Below are 14,939 nucleotides of genomic sequence, written 5' to 3'. Positions count from 1 at the left end.
CAAACTAAACACACTCTTATGTTGGCAAAACCGTTCAGTATTCACTGCATAATGAAGCGCTGCAGTTTATTCTATTAATGCATTTATCAAAAATAAATACTACCATTAAAACTAAAAGTGTGTTCTCTGTTGATTTAATACAAAATGTAGCTGTAGATACTCAAATACATGAATGAAAATACACATATTTCATGCTCTTTAATTGTGTTATTCAAAGCTCTTTAATGATTTTAATTGTATAACACGGAATATTCTCCCAATAAATGACTAAATAAATAAATAAATAAATCATTGAATCAGTGAACTTTATAGATCTTACCTCTCAGTTACATCTGGTCAGAGAATTTCATCAACATGCATCATAGCTTATTATATTTACATGAGTCGTGCATTGTGGGGATGCTGGATCCATCCTAGCGCCTCAACGTCTCCACAGGCCTCTTCCAGGGCTTGAAGAAGACTTACTTGGCTGTAAGGGTTGCGATATTTTCATCTCCAAGAGGAGAATATGCTGGAAGGAGCATCATCATCCTGATATCTGGGTGACGCTCGAGCCACTCTTGCACCGGAGCTGAAAGGTGAAACCGGATATTGTCCCATAACACTACACAATTTCACTCAATTTGCTCCTGATCACCCTTGAGAAAGTGGATTTCATCGAGGGAGTTAAAAAAATGTAGGAGTCTTTCTGTGTTGTGCCACCTCAGTAAAGCGTCGTGTGCCACAGCACCAGTGGACTGCAGCACACACTGACTGTGGCATGATGGTTATACTGGGCTGAACTTTTCCAGTTTCTCTCAAGTCAAGACCATCATTTATGACATGGTCAGTTCGGGTGGCTCTGATTTCATTTGAAACCAGTCTGTACCCAATCCTTCTCCCTCTCCTCCCTCCTGTGGCATTTTGCTCTCCCCTTCCCCTCTCTCCATGTCTTTTTATTATATTTTATTCTCTTGTGCTTTCCACTCATGTCATTCCTTCCGCTCTACCATCTCTTCTCACTCTACTCCTCTTCCTACATCCTCAGCTCTGCTTGCTCCATCTCCTCTTCCTACATCCCCAGCTCTTCGTGCTCCATCTCCTCTTCCTACATCCTCAGCTCTTCTTGCTCCATCTCCTCTTCCTACATCCTCAGCTCTTCTTGCTCCATCTCCTCTTCCTACATCCTCAGCTCTTCTTGCTCCATCTCCTCTTCCTACATCCTCAGCTCTTCTTGCTCCATCTCCTCTTCCTACATCCTCAGCTCTTCTTGCTCCATCTCCTCTTCCTACATCCTCAGCTCTTCTTGCTCCATCTCCTCTTACATCCTCAGCTCTTCTTGCTCCATCTCCTCTTCCTACATCCTCAGCTCTTCTTGCTCCATCTCCTCTTCCTACACCCTCAGCTCTTCTTGCTCCATCTCCTCTTCCTACACCCTCAGCTCTTCTTGCTCCATCTCCTCTTCCTACATCCTCAGCTCTTCTTGCTCCATCTCCTCTTCCTACATCCTCAGCTCTTCTTGCTCCATCTCCTCTTCCTACATCCTCAGCTCTTCTTGCTCCATCTCCTCTTACATCCTCAGCTCTTCTTGCTCCATCTCCTCTTCCTACATCCTCAGCTCTTCTTGCTCCATCTCCTCTTCCTACACCCTCAGCTCTTCTTGCTCCATCTCCTCTTCCTACATCCTCAGCTCTTCTTGCTCCATCTCCTCTTCCTACATCCTCAGCTCTTCTTGCTCCATCTCCTCTTCCTACATCCTCAGCTCTTCTTGCTCCATCTCCTCTTCCTACATCCTCAGCTCTTCTTGCTCCATCTCCTCTTACATCCTCAGCTCTTCTTGCTCCATCTCCTCTTCCTACATCCTCAGCTCTTCTTGCTCCATCTCCTCTTCCTACACCCTCAGCTCTTCTTGCTCCATCTCCTCTTCCTACATCCTCAGCTCTTCTTGCTCCATCTCCTCTTCCTACATCCCCAGCTCTTCGTGCTCCATCTCCTCTTCCTACATCCTCAGCTCTTCTTGCTCCATCTCCTCTTCCTGCATCCTCAGCTCTTCTTGCTCCATCTCCTCTTCCTACATCCTCAGCTCTTCTTGCTCCATCTCCTCTTCCTACATCCTCAGCTCTTCTTGCTCCATCTCCTCTTCCTACATCCTCAGCTCTTCGTGCTCCATCTCCTCTTCCTACATCCTCAGCTCTTCTTGCTCCATCTCCTCTTCCTACATCCTCAGCTCTTCTTGCTCCATCTCCTCTTCCTACATCCTCAGCTCTTCTTGCTCCATCTCCTCTTCCTACATCCTCAGCTCTTCTTGCTCCATCTCCTCTTCCTACATCCTCAGCTCTTCTTGCTCCATCTCCTCTTCCTACATCCTCAGCTCTTCTTGCTCCATCTCCTCTTACATCCTCAGCTCTTCTTGCTCCATCTCCTCTTCCTACATCCTCAGCTCTTCTTGCTCCATCTCCTCTTCCTACATCCTCAGCTCTTCTTGCTCCATCTCCTTTTCCTACATCCTCAGCTCTTCTTGCTCCATCTCCTCTTACATCCTCAGCTCTTCTTGCTCCATCTCCTCTTCCTACATCCTCAGCTCTTCTTGCTCCATCTCCTCTTCCTGCATCCTCAGCTCTTCTTGCTCCATCTCCTCTTCCTACATCCTCAGCTCTTCTTGCTCCATCTCCTCTTCCTACATCCTCAGCTCTTCTTGCTCCATCTCCTCTTTCATCCTCAGCTCTTCTTGCTCCATCTCCTCTTCCTACATCCTCAGCTCTTCTTGCTCCATCTCCTCTTCCTACATCCTCAGCTCTTCTTGCTCCATCTCCTCTTCCTACATCCTCAGCTCTTCTTGCTCCATCTCCTCTTCCTATACTATATACCCTAATCTCTTTTTTTACCTCTTCCACTATTTTCAATGTTACCCTTCCTCTATTCTCTCCAAAACCTTTTACTCTTACACCTATTTATCTTCCCATTCTTTAATATATATATACGTTTTGTTTGTTGTGTTTTGAAAAGGGTACAACAATGCTTGTGAGGACCAATGAAAAAGCTGCAAATGTTTTTCCTGATATATTAAAGATTTGGTTGTCTGTATGAACCGCTGTGATAACATTAGGGAATTTCGTGCACTGTGTTTTGAGAAAATTATGCTTTTGATTTGAAATTTGTATGAAATGAAGGATAATTTACTATCTGTTTGGACAATTACAAAGTGTGCAGGTCACTGTGTTAAATGTTTTGAGAGCAGTTACCTGAGTTTGGTGAAATGTGTCAAATCAAATCGATTGAGAGAAACTGTATATTAGGTCTCTGTTGAATAGTCTCACCCGCCACAACATTTAGGCACAAAGTCTTTACATGCAAAATGGCTGAACAAGTTATTATAATATAATATGTCAAGCATATTTCTATACTTTCTATATTTCCAAATCTTTTTTCTAAATCTGTCCTGAATTGGTAAATTGCTCCCAGGTGAATCTTGACTTTCTCTAACGAAGGTGCTTCTCATGAAACATCAACTAGCAGATGTGTGTGTGTGTGTGTGTGTGTGTGTGTGTGTGTGTGTGTGTGTGTGTGTGTGTGTGTGTGTGTGTGTGTGTGTGTGAGAGAGAGAGAGAGAGAGAGAGAGAGAGAGAGAGAGAGAGAGGTTATGCCAGTGATGTCTGATTATGTTGGTGCATTTTTTTTATGATAAGCTCTAAATAATATTTCAAACAAATAATTGATTCCATGTGTTGGCACTGAAATATCCAGATGTGTGGATTAATTTAATTGTAAAGGAGGAATGTAACTTAAAGTTGCAACACGTTAATCAGCAGTAAATGTTGCAAAACACAATTCTTCTAATACACTGGAAAAAAAAGGTGTGTTGGATTTAAATGATTTAATCCTGTACATCGGTTCCACAGGAATGAATTAAGTTAAACAAACATAATTTCTTCACATAACTTCAACATCATGGAATGAAGTCATTTTAAGGTAACCCCATTGAGTAAATCTCAAAATGATTTTAAAATGGCTTCCTAACAACAGTGGTGTGCACAGCGGGACTTGAGGCTCTGCCTCTTTAATCTTTAAGATTATTATTTTATTTTATTTTATATTTTTATGGTGACTTGACTGATTTTAACTAGCTTTCATTCTGTTAGTCAGCAATAGCACAGAATGAACATGTCAAGTGCTATGAAATGCTCCTTCTCAATCCATACACAGAAAAAAGGGTGTCAAGATTGTACCTTTAGGGGTACAACAGCTTGCTGCTGGGACAGTACCCTTAAAAGGACATCTTTGTACCATTTTTACCACAAAAAGGTTCATAGTAGTACCTTAAGGTGCACATTTGTACTCAAAGGTACTAATGGGAGTAAAAAAGGTACAAAGATGTGCTTTAAAGAGCACCGCCCCAGCGACAAGCTGCTGGACCCCTAAAGGTTCAATCTGGACACCCTTTAAGGAATCGCTCTGCTCTTCTCCACTGGTAACAGGATAATTTAAATTAAACATTAAATATAAAGTCTCCCCCTTATCTAATTCTGCCCAAAAAACACAAAATAACACTTAAGTTAAAATATTTTACTCTTCTTGTCAAGTCCCACGCAAAGCAAACTACAGTTTGAGCAAAAATCATGTTCGAGTATTTAATTGGTTCACATTCACCCCAAATAAAGTAGAGTGCACATTTAAGAGAATTACATTAATCGAAAGCAAAGAAATCACGTTTAGAGGAGAAACACAATTTTGTTGCGTAGATCGCAAATAATACGACCACGTAAATTGGACAATGTGTGTTTTCCTTTTTCCAGTGGTTTGTTTGTGCTGTTTTGAACATGAGTTGAGCTTTTACTGCGAGTGTTCGTCCACCAGAGGTCAGCGCTGTTCAATAAGCCTGAAGCCTTCGCTCAGCATTAATATGATGAGGTGTCACAGCTTTCAATGAACGCATCACTCACTATATTTTCATATTTGATCATATTTCCTAGAATCCAAAATTATAGTGAGTTGTGTCTCTTATGTTTTTGTGTAATGCAAAAAAAGTGAAGACCCGATCCATCGATTGGACAGGAACATGCGATCTGATGGAGCGTTGGGTTCACTTTATGCATATTTATACTCATCAATTAATAATGGCTTCAGAACTCTTAATAAAACAGATAAATCTTAATAAATGTACAGTGAATGTCCTGGATTAAACTTTACAATCAAAATTTGTGCACAAGTAGAAATTAAGATGTTATATTGTGAGAGCCAAGACAATGAAGACTTTTATTAAGACTATTAGTATTTTATTTTTGTAACGTAACACTGGTTTATGACAATTAAGCATGTTTAATGTTTACCACCCATTTTTTTATTTGAAGTATTTCTTTACTTTCTAATTTTATTTTAAATTATATATATATTATACATTTTAAAAATATATTTGTATCATTTAAAGTAAAAAAGTCAATTAAAATATATTTGCTGTTTTATATATATAATACAATTATATATAATTTTTATTTTGGAAGAAACACTGACAGTATGAAATAATCTACGGCTTTCCTGATATATATATATTTGTATAATTTAAAGTAAAAATATTTAAATTAAAGTATAGTTGCTGTTTATATATATATATGGATGGATGGGTGGGTGAGTGGAGAGAGGGACAGATAGATAGATAGATAGATAGATAGATAGATAGATAGATAGATAGATAGATAGATAGATAGATAGATAGATAGATAGATAGATAGATAGATAGATAGATAGATAGATAGATAGATAGATAGATAGATAGATAGATAGATAGATAGATAGATAGATAGATAGATAGATAGATAGATAGATAGATAGATAGATAGATTATTTTAAAAAACATATATTAACATATAGCCAGTGTTTATTTATTGTGAGATTGCGTATAGTTTGTTGGTAGTTTGATTTCAGAAGAATCGCTGAGAACATGAGATTGTTTCTGGCTCTCCCTGTTGACCCACTGATATAAACACTTTCTTCTCTGTAATCTGAAGGCGTCTCGCTGGAGCTTAGGCCCGTTAGTTTCCATCCGCGAGAATTAGGTCTGCTCCGGGAAACGACGTGATTGGACGAGGCTTTGAGCCAATGAGGCTTTAGAGACAATGAAAAGAGCGGTGACATTAATTCCCTGACCTGTGCTGATGCTAGATTACTCCAGATCAATTAGCAGAGCTCGTCCTGTCTGAAAACACTCACACACACTCTCTTCATCTCTTTGCACTTTCAGTCATAGACAGATGCTTACGGGTTACATCACAGTCACAGTGGCAGTGAAACAGTATAAGTTGTGTTGCAGATTTAAAGGGTTAGTTCAGCCAAAAATGAAATGTCTGTCATTAACTCCTCTCCCTAATGTCGCTCCACACCCGTAAGACCTCCGTTCATCTTCACACACAGTTTAAGATATTTTATATTTAGTCCGAGAGCGTATGCAAGTGTATGCACACTATACTGTCCATGTCCAGAAAGGGAATAAAAACATCATCACAGTAGTCCATATGAGACATCAGTGGGTTAATTAGAGTCTCTTGAAGCATCCAAAATACATTTGGGTCCAAAAATAACAAAAACTACGACTTTATTCAGCATTGGCTTCTCTTCCGGGTTTGTGTTCAATCCTCAAATAAAGATTCAAACGGTTATGATTCAGTGAATCGATCAATGATTCGGATCGCCAATGTCTCGTGATTTGCAGTTTGACACGCGATCCGAAAAATCCAGTCCACAATTACATTTTATATTGAAAATCATTTTGTGTGTTTTTCCCCGCAAATCAATTACATCATTTTTGCAATTGGCAATTAAAGAGCTAAAATCCTGATTTTTTAAAAACATTTAGTAGTTTTGATCAGGACTGAGGTTGATTAATAGATTGAGTGTCTGTTTTCATCCACGAGGGTAACGAAAGGGTTGTGAATTTGCCCACAGTGTATCGTTGAGTTTGTGAAAAAATTCAAAGCATTTTCCCAAAATATGTGTAAAAATAATATAAGATTTATCACCAAAAATCCAAATTAAAAAGCCAAATTAAAGCTACACTGTGTAACTTTTTTAGTTTATTCTTAGCTAAAAACACTTAGTTCTTTCAAAAATATATGTGCTCATTAATGTATATTTACTTCTTTCAAGTAATAAAGTATTCTGGTAAGTTTATAATATGCCATTGAAAACACATACGGGTGAGGGGTTCGGATGCCGGTCGCCATGTTGGCCCTCCATCTTGAAAGTACAGTAGCCAAAGAGGGACATACCCGTAAATTCAAGCTTCGCCTTTAACGTTTTAACACTCGATGGCACCATGTCAAATGTGAAGAGCCATGTTAATCTTGGACTAAATTGGCCACCGTAGGAGTTAAAACGAAATCAGAATTGAGAGGAACAGAAACTAATATTCACTGGATGGTCATAAACCTTTACACCGCTAGATGGGGGAAAATATCACACAGTGGAGCTTTAAGACTCAAAAACACCCCATAGTGATGAAAACGTCCGCCAGGCATGCATAAGGGTTAAGGATAGGCTTCTGATTAGTACGTGATGATCATATCCACCATTTTCACCTGCTGGACGATAAAACATTCAAAGCTTGAGAAGCTGAGCCAGAAGGCTGGGCTTGATCTTGATCTAAAGCCAGGGTGCGAACTACGGGGGAGCCCGGCTCCTCTAAATAAGACATGGGATCCCCTGAAAACATGATTAGTGAAAATTTTGGGGGTCTCAAAAATATTGACAATTTGTTATTTTGAAGTGCAATTTCAGTTTTGTGTAATGTGATCGTCGTGGATTATTATATGTAAAATAATAAAAAAATATAATTAGGCTAATTCATGCATGACGGCGATTTAAATCTAATTCACTTCAATAAAGATAACTATACATGCTATTCTTGTCATGACCATCACTGTGTGGTGGCGCTGTGGTCACGGTGCAAATTCCACTCATGTTTAGTACATGTTAACACAAAGATTCGAAGAAGAAATATAAATGAATATCCACTTCTTGATCTTGGATTTCTGGACGAACAGCAGAGAAAGCTGACCGCAGGTCTCTGTGGTCGATTCGGTGTGAAGTTAAGACATATTCCCAATTATGTGTTGTGGCTGGGTCTGTGTGACTATCAATGTCTTAAGCCTAACGTTAGTTGAATGGAGGAATTATGGTATCCTTCTGTAGCCTGATGAGTAACTTTAACCGTTGTTCAATTTGTCTCGATGAAGTATAATAGGGTAAATCCTGTATTGTGATTTATCCTATATAGCAGGGTTTTTATTTTATGAAGCATAAAGAAACTAGCCTAGAAATCTAGACACACCTTAGCGGCAGCAAATCTAATTTGCCGCGAGTGTTGTCTAGCAACTCTCAATACACTTTTCTGGGCCAAACTCTGGTCAGGCCAATCACATTGTGAATAGAGTCGGTGGGCGGGGCCATAATGATGCTAGAGTTGCGTTTGCGTGCTTCTAGTAAACACAGAAACTGGTGAACGGCGGCAGTCTGTCGAATCAGCTCTGACCGCGACTCTGGAAGACTTGAGTTAAGCTTTTCTCTGAGAAAAGAACAAAGAACGGCACTGAAGTCATTCTTAAGAAGAGAAGATGTGTTCGGAGTTTAGCCGACCGGATACGGCGAATGTTTAATCTGTCAGCGAGCTCCGCTTCACCTTCGTTGCTCTGGTTGGTGTAGCGCTATCCTATCACGTGCAGAGGGAGTTTGACAGACAGCCGTTTATCCGCCCCTCAGATTGAGATTGTCAATGGTGAGTTTCCAGACCAAACATCTTGATGTGGGTCAGGCTTGTCAGGCTATAAAGAAACAGAACAATGAGCAAAAATCTAGGTCTAATTCTAGTTGTGAAATAATCATTTTGGGACTATATGCAAATAATATTGTCATTACTTTGCGTCATTAGTCCCGAGACTAATAGATCGGCTAATTACATATGAATTCTAGTGGTCTGGTGGTAGAATTTCTGTAAACCGTGTCAGCCGGGCTCTAATCGCTCTTATATAGTTTTTTTCTTCTTCATTAAAATCGAAGATGTTTATCAATGATTGTATATTACAGTTTTTCTCAATTGCTAAAACACTAAAACCCATCGGCTGAACAAATTTCTCAGTTGCCTGAACTCATTTAGCTAATTGTGCAGTCTGTTGTCAATACCTTAAACCATTTCACATCATAAAACACAATTTGCAGATCTCACTTAGACTTTTCAGCAAAACTCAAAACACATTCTCATTGTCAAGACACATACTGCTCTCTAATGCACATGCCATTTATACGGGTTAACACAAGTGGCAACAATCAAATACAAATGGAGAACACAATGTCATTGATTGAACACAACCACTCAAAACTGATTTAACCTGTTTCAAATGATGAGACACAACTAATATAAGTACAGTGCATTGTAGGCTGTATACTGTACAATTAACAAATCATATTGCCCTGAACATGTTGCTTTCCATTTGTTTACAGTAGGCTACTGACTGCTCAATAGATTTTGACTGGTTGCAGGTTCATATCAACAAAGAACGAGTTTGTGAGATGCAGAGTACAGTACTCTAAAAATCAGCCTAATCTAATGAAAATGCAAATATATAGCACAAATTGTATTTATTGTGCGATTTATATGCCAAAATGAGTTTTTATGTGCAAATGTTACGCATGCAGTTTTCGTGTGCATATGATATGTCCTTTATATTGTGTTATGTGCACGTACTCCAAACAACTCAACCTACCCAATGGGGTGACAAAGCAAATCATATGCACGTAGAAAATAATTGTGCCGTATAAATCGCACAATAAATACAATTTGTGATGTTTATGCATATTTATTAAAAATGTACTTCTGCCTGAGAACTATGTTTTGAACAATGTGTTTTCTATTTTTTGCTGTATTGTTTACTGATTGCTTGATAGTGTTTATCATTTTGATCACTTTGTTTATGATTTGAGAGCAGTGTTTGATTTTGAACACAGGTAAAACTGTTTTGAGGCGAAAGTTTCATTTTGCAAGAGAAGTCAGAGGTTTTGTGTTTAATGGTTTCAGAAAATGGAGCAAGGTTTCAGAAATAGTGTTTTAGCAATTGAGAAAAACTGTAAGAGTAGGGACACGTGTGTGTGAATTTGTTTTGTTATTTCACTGGAAAGAATAGAGTCTCTCTCCGCAACAGCATTAAGCGATAGATTGAATTTAAAAGCAGCCGAGAGCCGTTAGACTTGAGGGAAACCAGACTAAAATGTCAATCTGGTCATTTCTAATTATATAGATCAATGGTGGTTACGGCCCTGCTATATAGTGCTTGAATAAAGCAAGTAGTGCATAAAAGTGGTTACGGCCGGCAGTGGCTCAGTGGTTCATGTAGGTTGTCTACAAACCAGAAGGTTGGTGGTTCAATCCCCGGTTCCACCTGACCAAGTGTCGAAGTGTCCATGAGCAAGACACCTAACCCCAGCTGCTCCCGACGAGCTGGATGGCGCCTTACATGGCTGACACCGCCGTCGGTGTATGAATGGGTGAATGTGAGGCAAAAATGTAAAGCTCTTTGGATAAAGGCGCTATATAAATGCAGTCCATTTAAAAGTCCTCTTTTGCACCCCCACCCCAAGTGGGCTCCCCCAAAGGCCACGGTATAGTTCGAACACTGTCTAAAGCCAATTAAGTTTGCATTATTTGTAATGTAAGTGAATGGTTTTCTGTCAACTCATATATGCTTTCTGAAATAAGTTGACAGGACTGGCAGCAACTATCATACATTCCCACAAACGCTTGGCTGGACAGAGAGGTTTCAGTCGGCCTTCAGCCAGATCCAAACCACACAAACGTTTCATCACTGATGTTTTAGGCCTTGTTCCTTATGTTGCAAAAAAACACACATAAATGTTTGTAATTGAATGATTTCGAGCCTAGAAAGCAGTCATGTAGTTCCTCTGTTTGAGGTTGTTACGCTTTGCCTCCAACTTTTTAGGCACATTGGTGATTTTTGGCAGAGCTGTGGGATTTCACATGGAAAAAAACCCATGCATGGGGTCAGGCAATGGCACATTCAAAGTCCTCCACCTTTTTTCCCCAACCCTTTTGGCAAATGTTGTCGAGGGAGTTATCTGGTGGCAGCCTATCACTCTGCAGCTCTTTACACGTTACCCTTTGAGGATAAGCAGGGTTGAGCCAGGACAGTACCAGAATTGGAGAGAAAAAACTAAGGCACAGGACTGTGTCAATCCTTCGGATAGTGGCATCTTCCTCTAAATGAGATGTTAAATATTGAACCTGGTCTAGGCGGATGCTCTAAATTAGGAAACTCAAAGGAAGACTACCTTCGGTCAAATGATCTGCTGTCTCAGAGTCTTTTCTATACTATAACCTCACTTTCACTCTATTGTTACCTCAAGTCATATCCAAACTTATACCAGAGACCATCAATAGCAGAATAAGACCAAACTTTAGTACCAGAATAAAGTCTTCCAAAGCTTTGATTCATTATATATTAAAAGACTATGAAGCAGGTGCTGATGAAGCCCACCTGAATATCTGGTGCCCTAGCCTCAATCCTCTTTGTTGCCAATGATGACCCTAATTTAGTCTCTTCCTCGTTTCATTGCAATTTAATTGCATGAGCTGAAAATCTTCATTCCCAGTGTCCATGATACTAGATTCCCCAACTTTAGTTCCACAATAATGTCCAGAATAAGTCTTCCAAAGCTTGGATGCATCATTATATTAAATGACTATGAAGCAGGTGCTGATGAAGCCCACCTGAATATCTGGTGCACTAGCCTCCATCATCTTTGTTGCCAGTAATGACCCTAAATTTGTCTCTTCCTTATTTCATTGCAGTTTAATTGCATGGGCTGAAAATCTTCATTCCCAGTGTCCATGATTCCAAAATAATGTGCAGAATAAGTCTTCCAAAGCTTGGATGCATCATTAAATTAAAACACTTTGAAACAGGTGCTGATGAAGTCTACCTGAATATCTGGTGCACTAGCCTCAAACCCTCCTCTTTGTTGCCAGCAATGACCCTAATTTAGTCTCTTCCTCGTTTCATTGCAATTTAATTGCATGAGCTGAAAATCTTCATTCCCAGTGTCCATGATACTAGATTCCCCAACTTTAGTTCCAAAATAATGTCCAGAATAAGTCTTCCAAAGCTTGGAAGTGTCTATGAAACAGGTGCTGATGAAGCCCACCTGAATATCTGGTGCCCTAGCCTCCATCCTCTTTGTTTCCAGTAATGACCCTAATTTCGTCTCTTCCTTGTTTCATTGCAATTGAATTGCATGGGTAGAAAAACTCTGTTCCCAGTGTCCATGATACTAGATGCCTTAACTTTAGAACCAGAATAATGTCTTCCAAAGTTTGGACACTTTATAGAATTGAAAGACAATAAAAAAGGTGCTGATGGAGTCCACCAGAACAGAGTCCATCAGAACATGACCCTTCTCTTCCTCGTTTCATTGCAATTAAATTGCAAAGGTTGAAAACCTTCATTCCCAGTTTCATTCATCTCACATTCCCTTGTGAAAGAGCTTGTTCCCACAGTTTTCCCCCAATATCCCCATATTCTCTTGCAGGGACGGTCCTCCGGAAGCATCTTGGGTTTGGGATAAAGGGTCAATCCTTGTAGGGTTTCAAACAATTTGTGACCTGTCCAAATCTTTCATCAGTAAACTACACCACCTGCCAGACTACGCCTTCTACAAACATTAGATAAGGACTCCAAAATATTGTTTGTTGCCTAATGTACTTTTTTTTTTTTGGCGAGCACAATGTCCAAGGTTCCTAATCTGGCATTCCCTCTAGATCATTACCCCGACTGATTCAATTCCCTTTGTGGATGATGCAAAAAAACTTCCTGTGTTGATTTGCACAAACTCTTTATCAAACCCAGCAATTAAGGGCTTTGATGCTTTCAATTGTCACAAATAATACAATTCTAGGAGTCCACCAGATCCACTAGAATACGAGCAAAATGAGTGGGGTTAAATGTTTTTAACCTTCAGTCAAAGAAGCCGTTTAATCAGTCGAGGACTCGAGGTGTTTGGCAAACAAAGAAAGCAAGACTTAAGGATTTAAGAACCAAAATCAGTCAGATACTTACAAGCTCCAAAACACAACCCATGCAGAATGTCCAGCTTTGTTCTTGATTATTGATATTTTTGGTTGTCATCATTCGGCTGTTTCTCGGACGTCTTTACCAAAGGTACAATCTTAGGAATCTGGGAGCAACACAACGGAGGTATTTCAGGAATAATCCTGCAATCTTTAGGTGATGATAAACAGGGCAACTTTTTGAGCAGTGTTGCCGAGAGATGTTGCCTCGGCACTTTCCCGTTGGGAATGGGCAACAAATCTTTCTATCTAACCGGCCCTTTTTAGTCACCACTCCACGAAACACCTTATAAAGTTGATAGAAAAGGGTATAAATAGCTATACATGTTAAGAAAATGCTTCTATTGTCAGATGAGCGGTTAGTTTCTACAGTTACGTGGATCAGAGATGCTTTGAGATATTGATTTTCTCACATTCGTGTGGTTTGGTGGGGAAAAATCCCAGCAGAAATGAAGGTGTTTGCACCACCAAGATTCACATCGCAGGTTCCTCTTGCCCGGTTGAAGGTTTCTTCTGGTTAACCATCTGCTGAATAAATGTCTGTTCATATAGCTTTAAATGTAGGATTACCTTTAGATAAATCTCAAGCGCCACCTGTTGTTTGTTTTAGGTATGACCACCTGAAAATGTTCTATTTTTTGGATGCAAAACTCACCTGTGTTGTTTTCTTCTCTCCAGATTTGCATGTCGGAGCAAAAATGGTGTTCAGCCAGAAGTTTGACAATCAAGGTCTTGGTCATACTTCAAAGAATCAAGGTTCGTCGGACAAACCATCGTCCCAGAATACAAAAACAGATCTAAATGCTATGTTTGTCACTGTGATGTTGGTGCTATAATGCTAAACGTTTAGTTTGTTACTTGTCTTATAGTCATAATTTAATCATATAAGTCCGGGCTAAAGGGTTCTGAGAGCAGTGTGTACACCACCTCCTCTTTTTGTCCTAGTGTCTAGAGCTGAAGATAGACAGGCCAACTGTGTGAGCGATGTTGAGAACGGGCAACACATTAGATCTGGATACTTTAGATCGGTCGGCCAATGACGGCAACATCGCTCAAAAAGTTGACTATCTATCTATCTATCTATCTATCTATCTATCTATCTATCTATCTATCTATCTATCTATCTATCTATCTATCTATCTATCTATCTATCTATCTATCTATCTATCTATCTATCTATCTATCTATCTATCTATCTATCCGTCTGTCCGTCCGTCCGTCCATCTATCTCTGTCCGTCTGTCCGTCCGTCAGTCCATCCATCCATCCATCCATCCATCCATCCATCCATCCATCCATCCATCCATCCATCTATCTATCTATCTATCTATCTATCTATCTATCTATCTATCTATCTATCTATCTATCTATCTATCTATCTATCTATCTATCTATCTATCTATCTGGTTTGAGTTTAGCATTACAGGCTTGTGTTTAGAGATGCAGAATCCCTGTGTTTTCTCCACTAGTGATGCTCATGTTAATAAATACGTCTATAGTAATAAGCAGAGGTTATGTGGACATTATATGTCAACTTTTAGAAAACTTGAACATGCATGTGTATCTGAGAGGTGTGAATTTGTTCCTCTTGTGGCAGAAAAATGAATTGCATTAAATAGTTACTCGAGCTCGTCCCTGTTCTTGAAGCGATGCCCCCTAGTGGAAACCGGCGCGGTCTTCTCTTGATGATGCAAAAGCCAGTGTTCATTTCTCATCACATCTTTGACCCTTTATTAAGCTCCGCCTTAAAAGCGGTACCGACCAATCACACCGTAGTGTCTGTCATCCATTATTTGCTCTCCTTTCAGTGCATGATCTGGGCTCTGCTCACTCTCTCT

The 14,939-nt window shown here is 39.6% G+C and overlaps 1 protein-coding gene across 1 annotated transcript; it reads left to right on the top strand.

The window, feature by feature from the left end:
• The first annotated feature begins 968 nt into the window (after positions 1–968).
• Positions 969–14,706, top strand: LOC137093758 (uncharacterized). Its single transcript, XM_067458603.1, has 3 exons — positions 969–2,883; positions 13,781–13,858; positions 14,699–14,706. Exons 1-3 carry the CDS (start codon positions 969–971, stop codon positions 14,704–14,706), a joined length of 2,001 nt encoding a protein of 666 aa, XP_067314704.1.
• The last annotated feature ends 233 nt before the right edge of the window (positions 14,707–14,939 follow it).

This window comes from Pseudorasbora parva, chromosome 12 (genome assembly GCF_024679245.1).
Source record: "Pseudorasbora parva isolate DD20220531a chromosome 12, ASM2467924v1, whole genome shotgun sequence".
Classification (NCBI taxonomy): Eukaryota; Metazoa; Chordata; class Actinopteri; order Cypriniformes; family Gobionidae; genus Pseudorasbora; species Pseudorasbora parva.
Note: the sequence above shows the minus strand (reverse complement) of the source record. Positions and strands in the feature narration are given on the sequence as shown.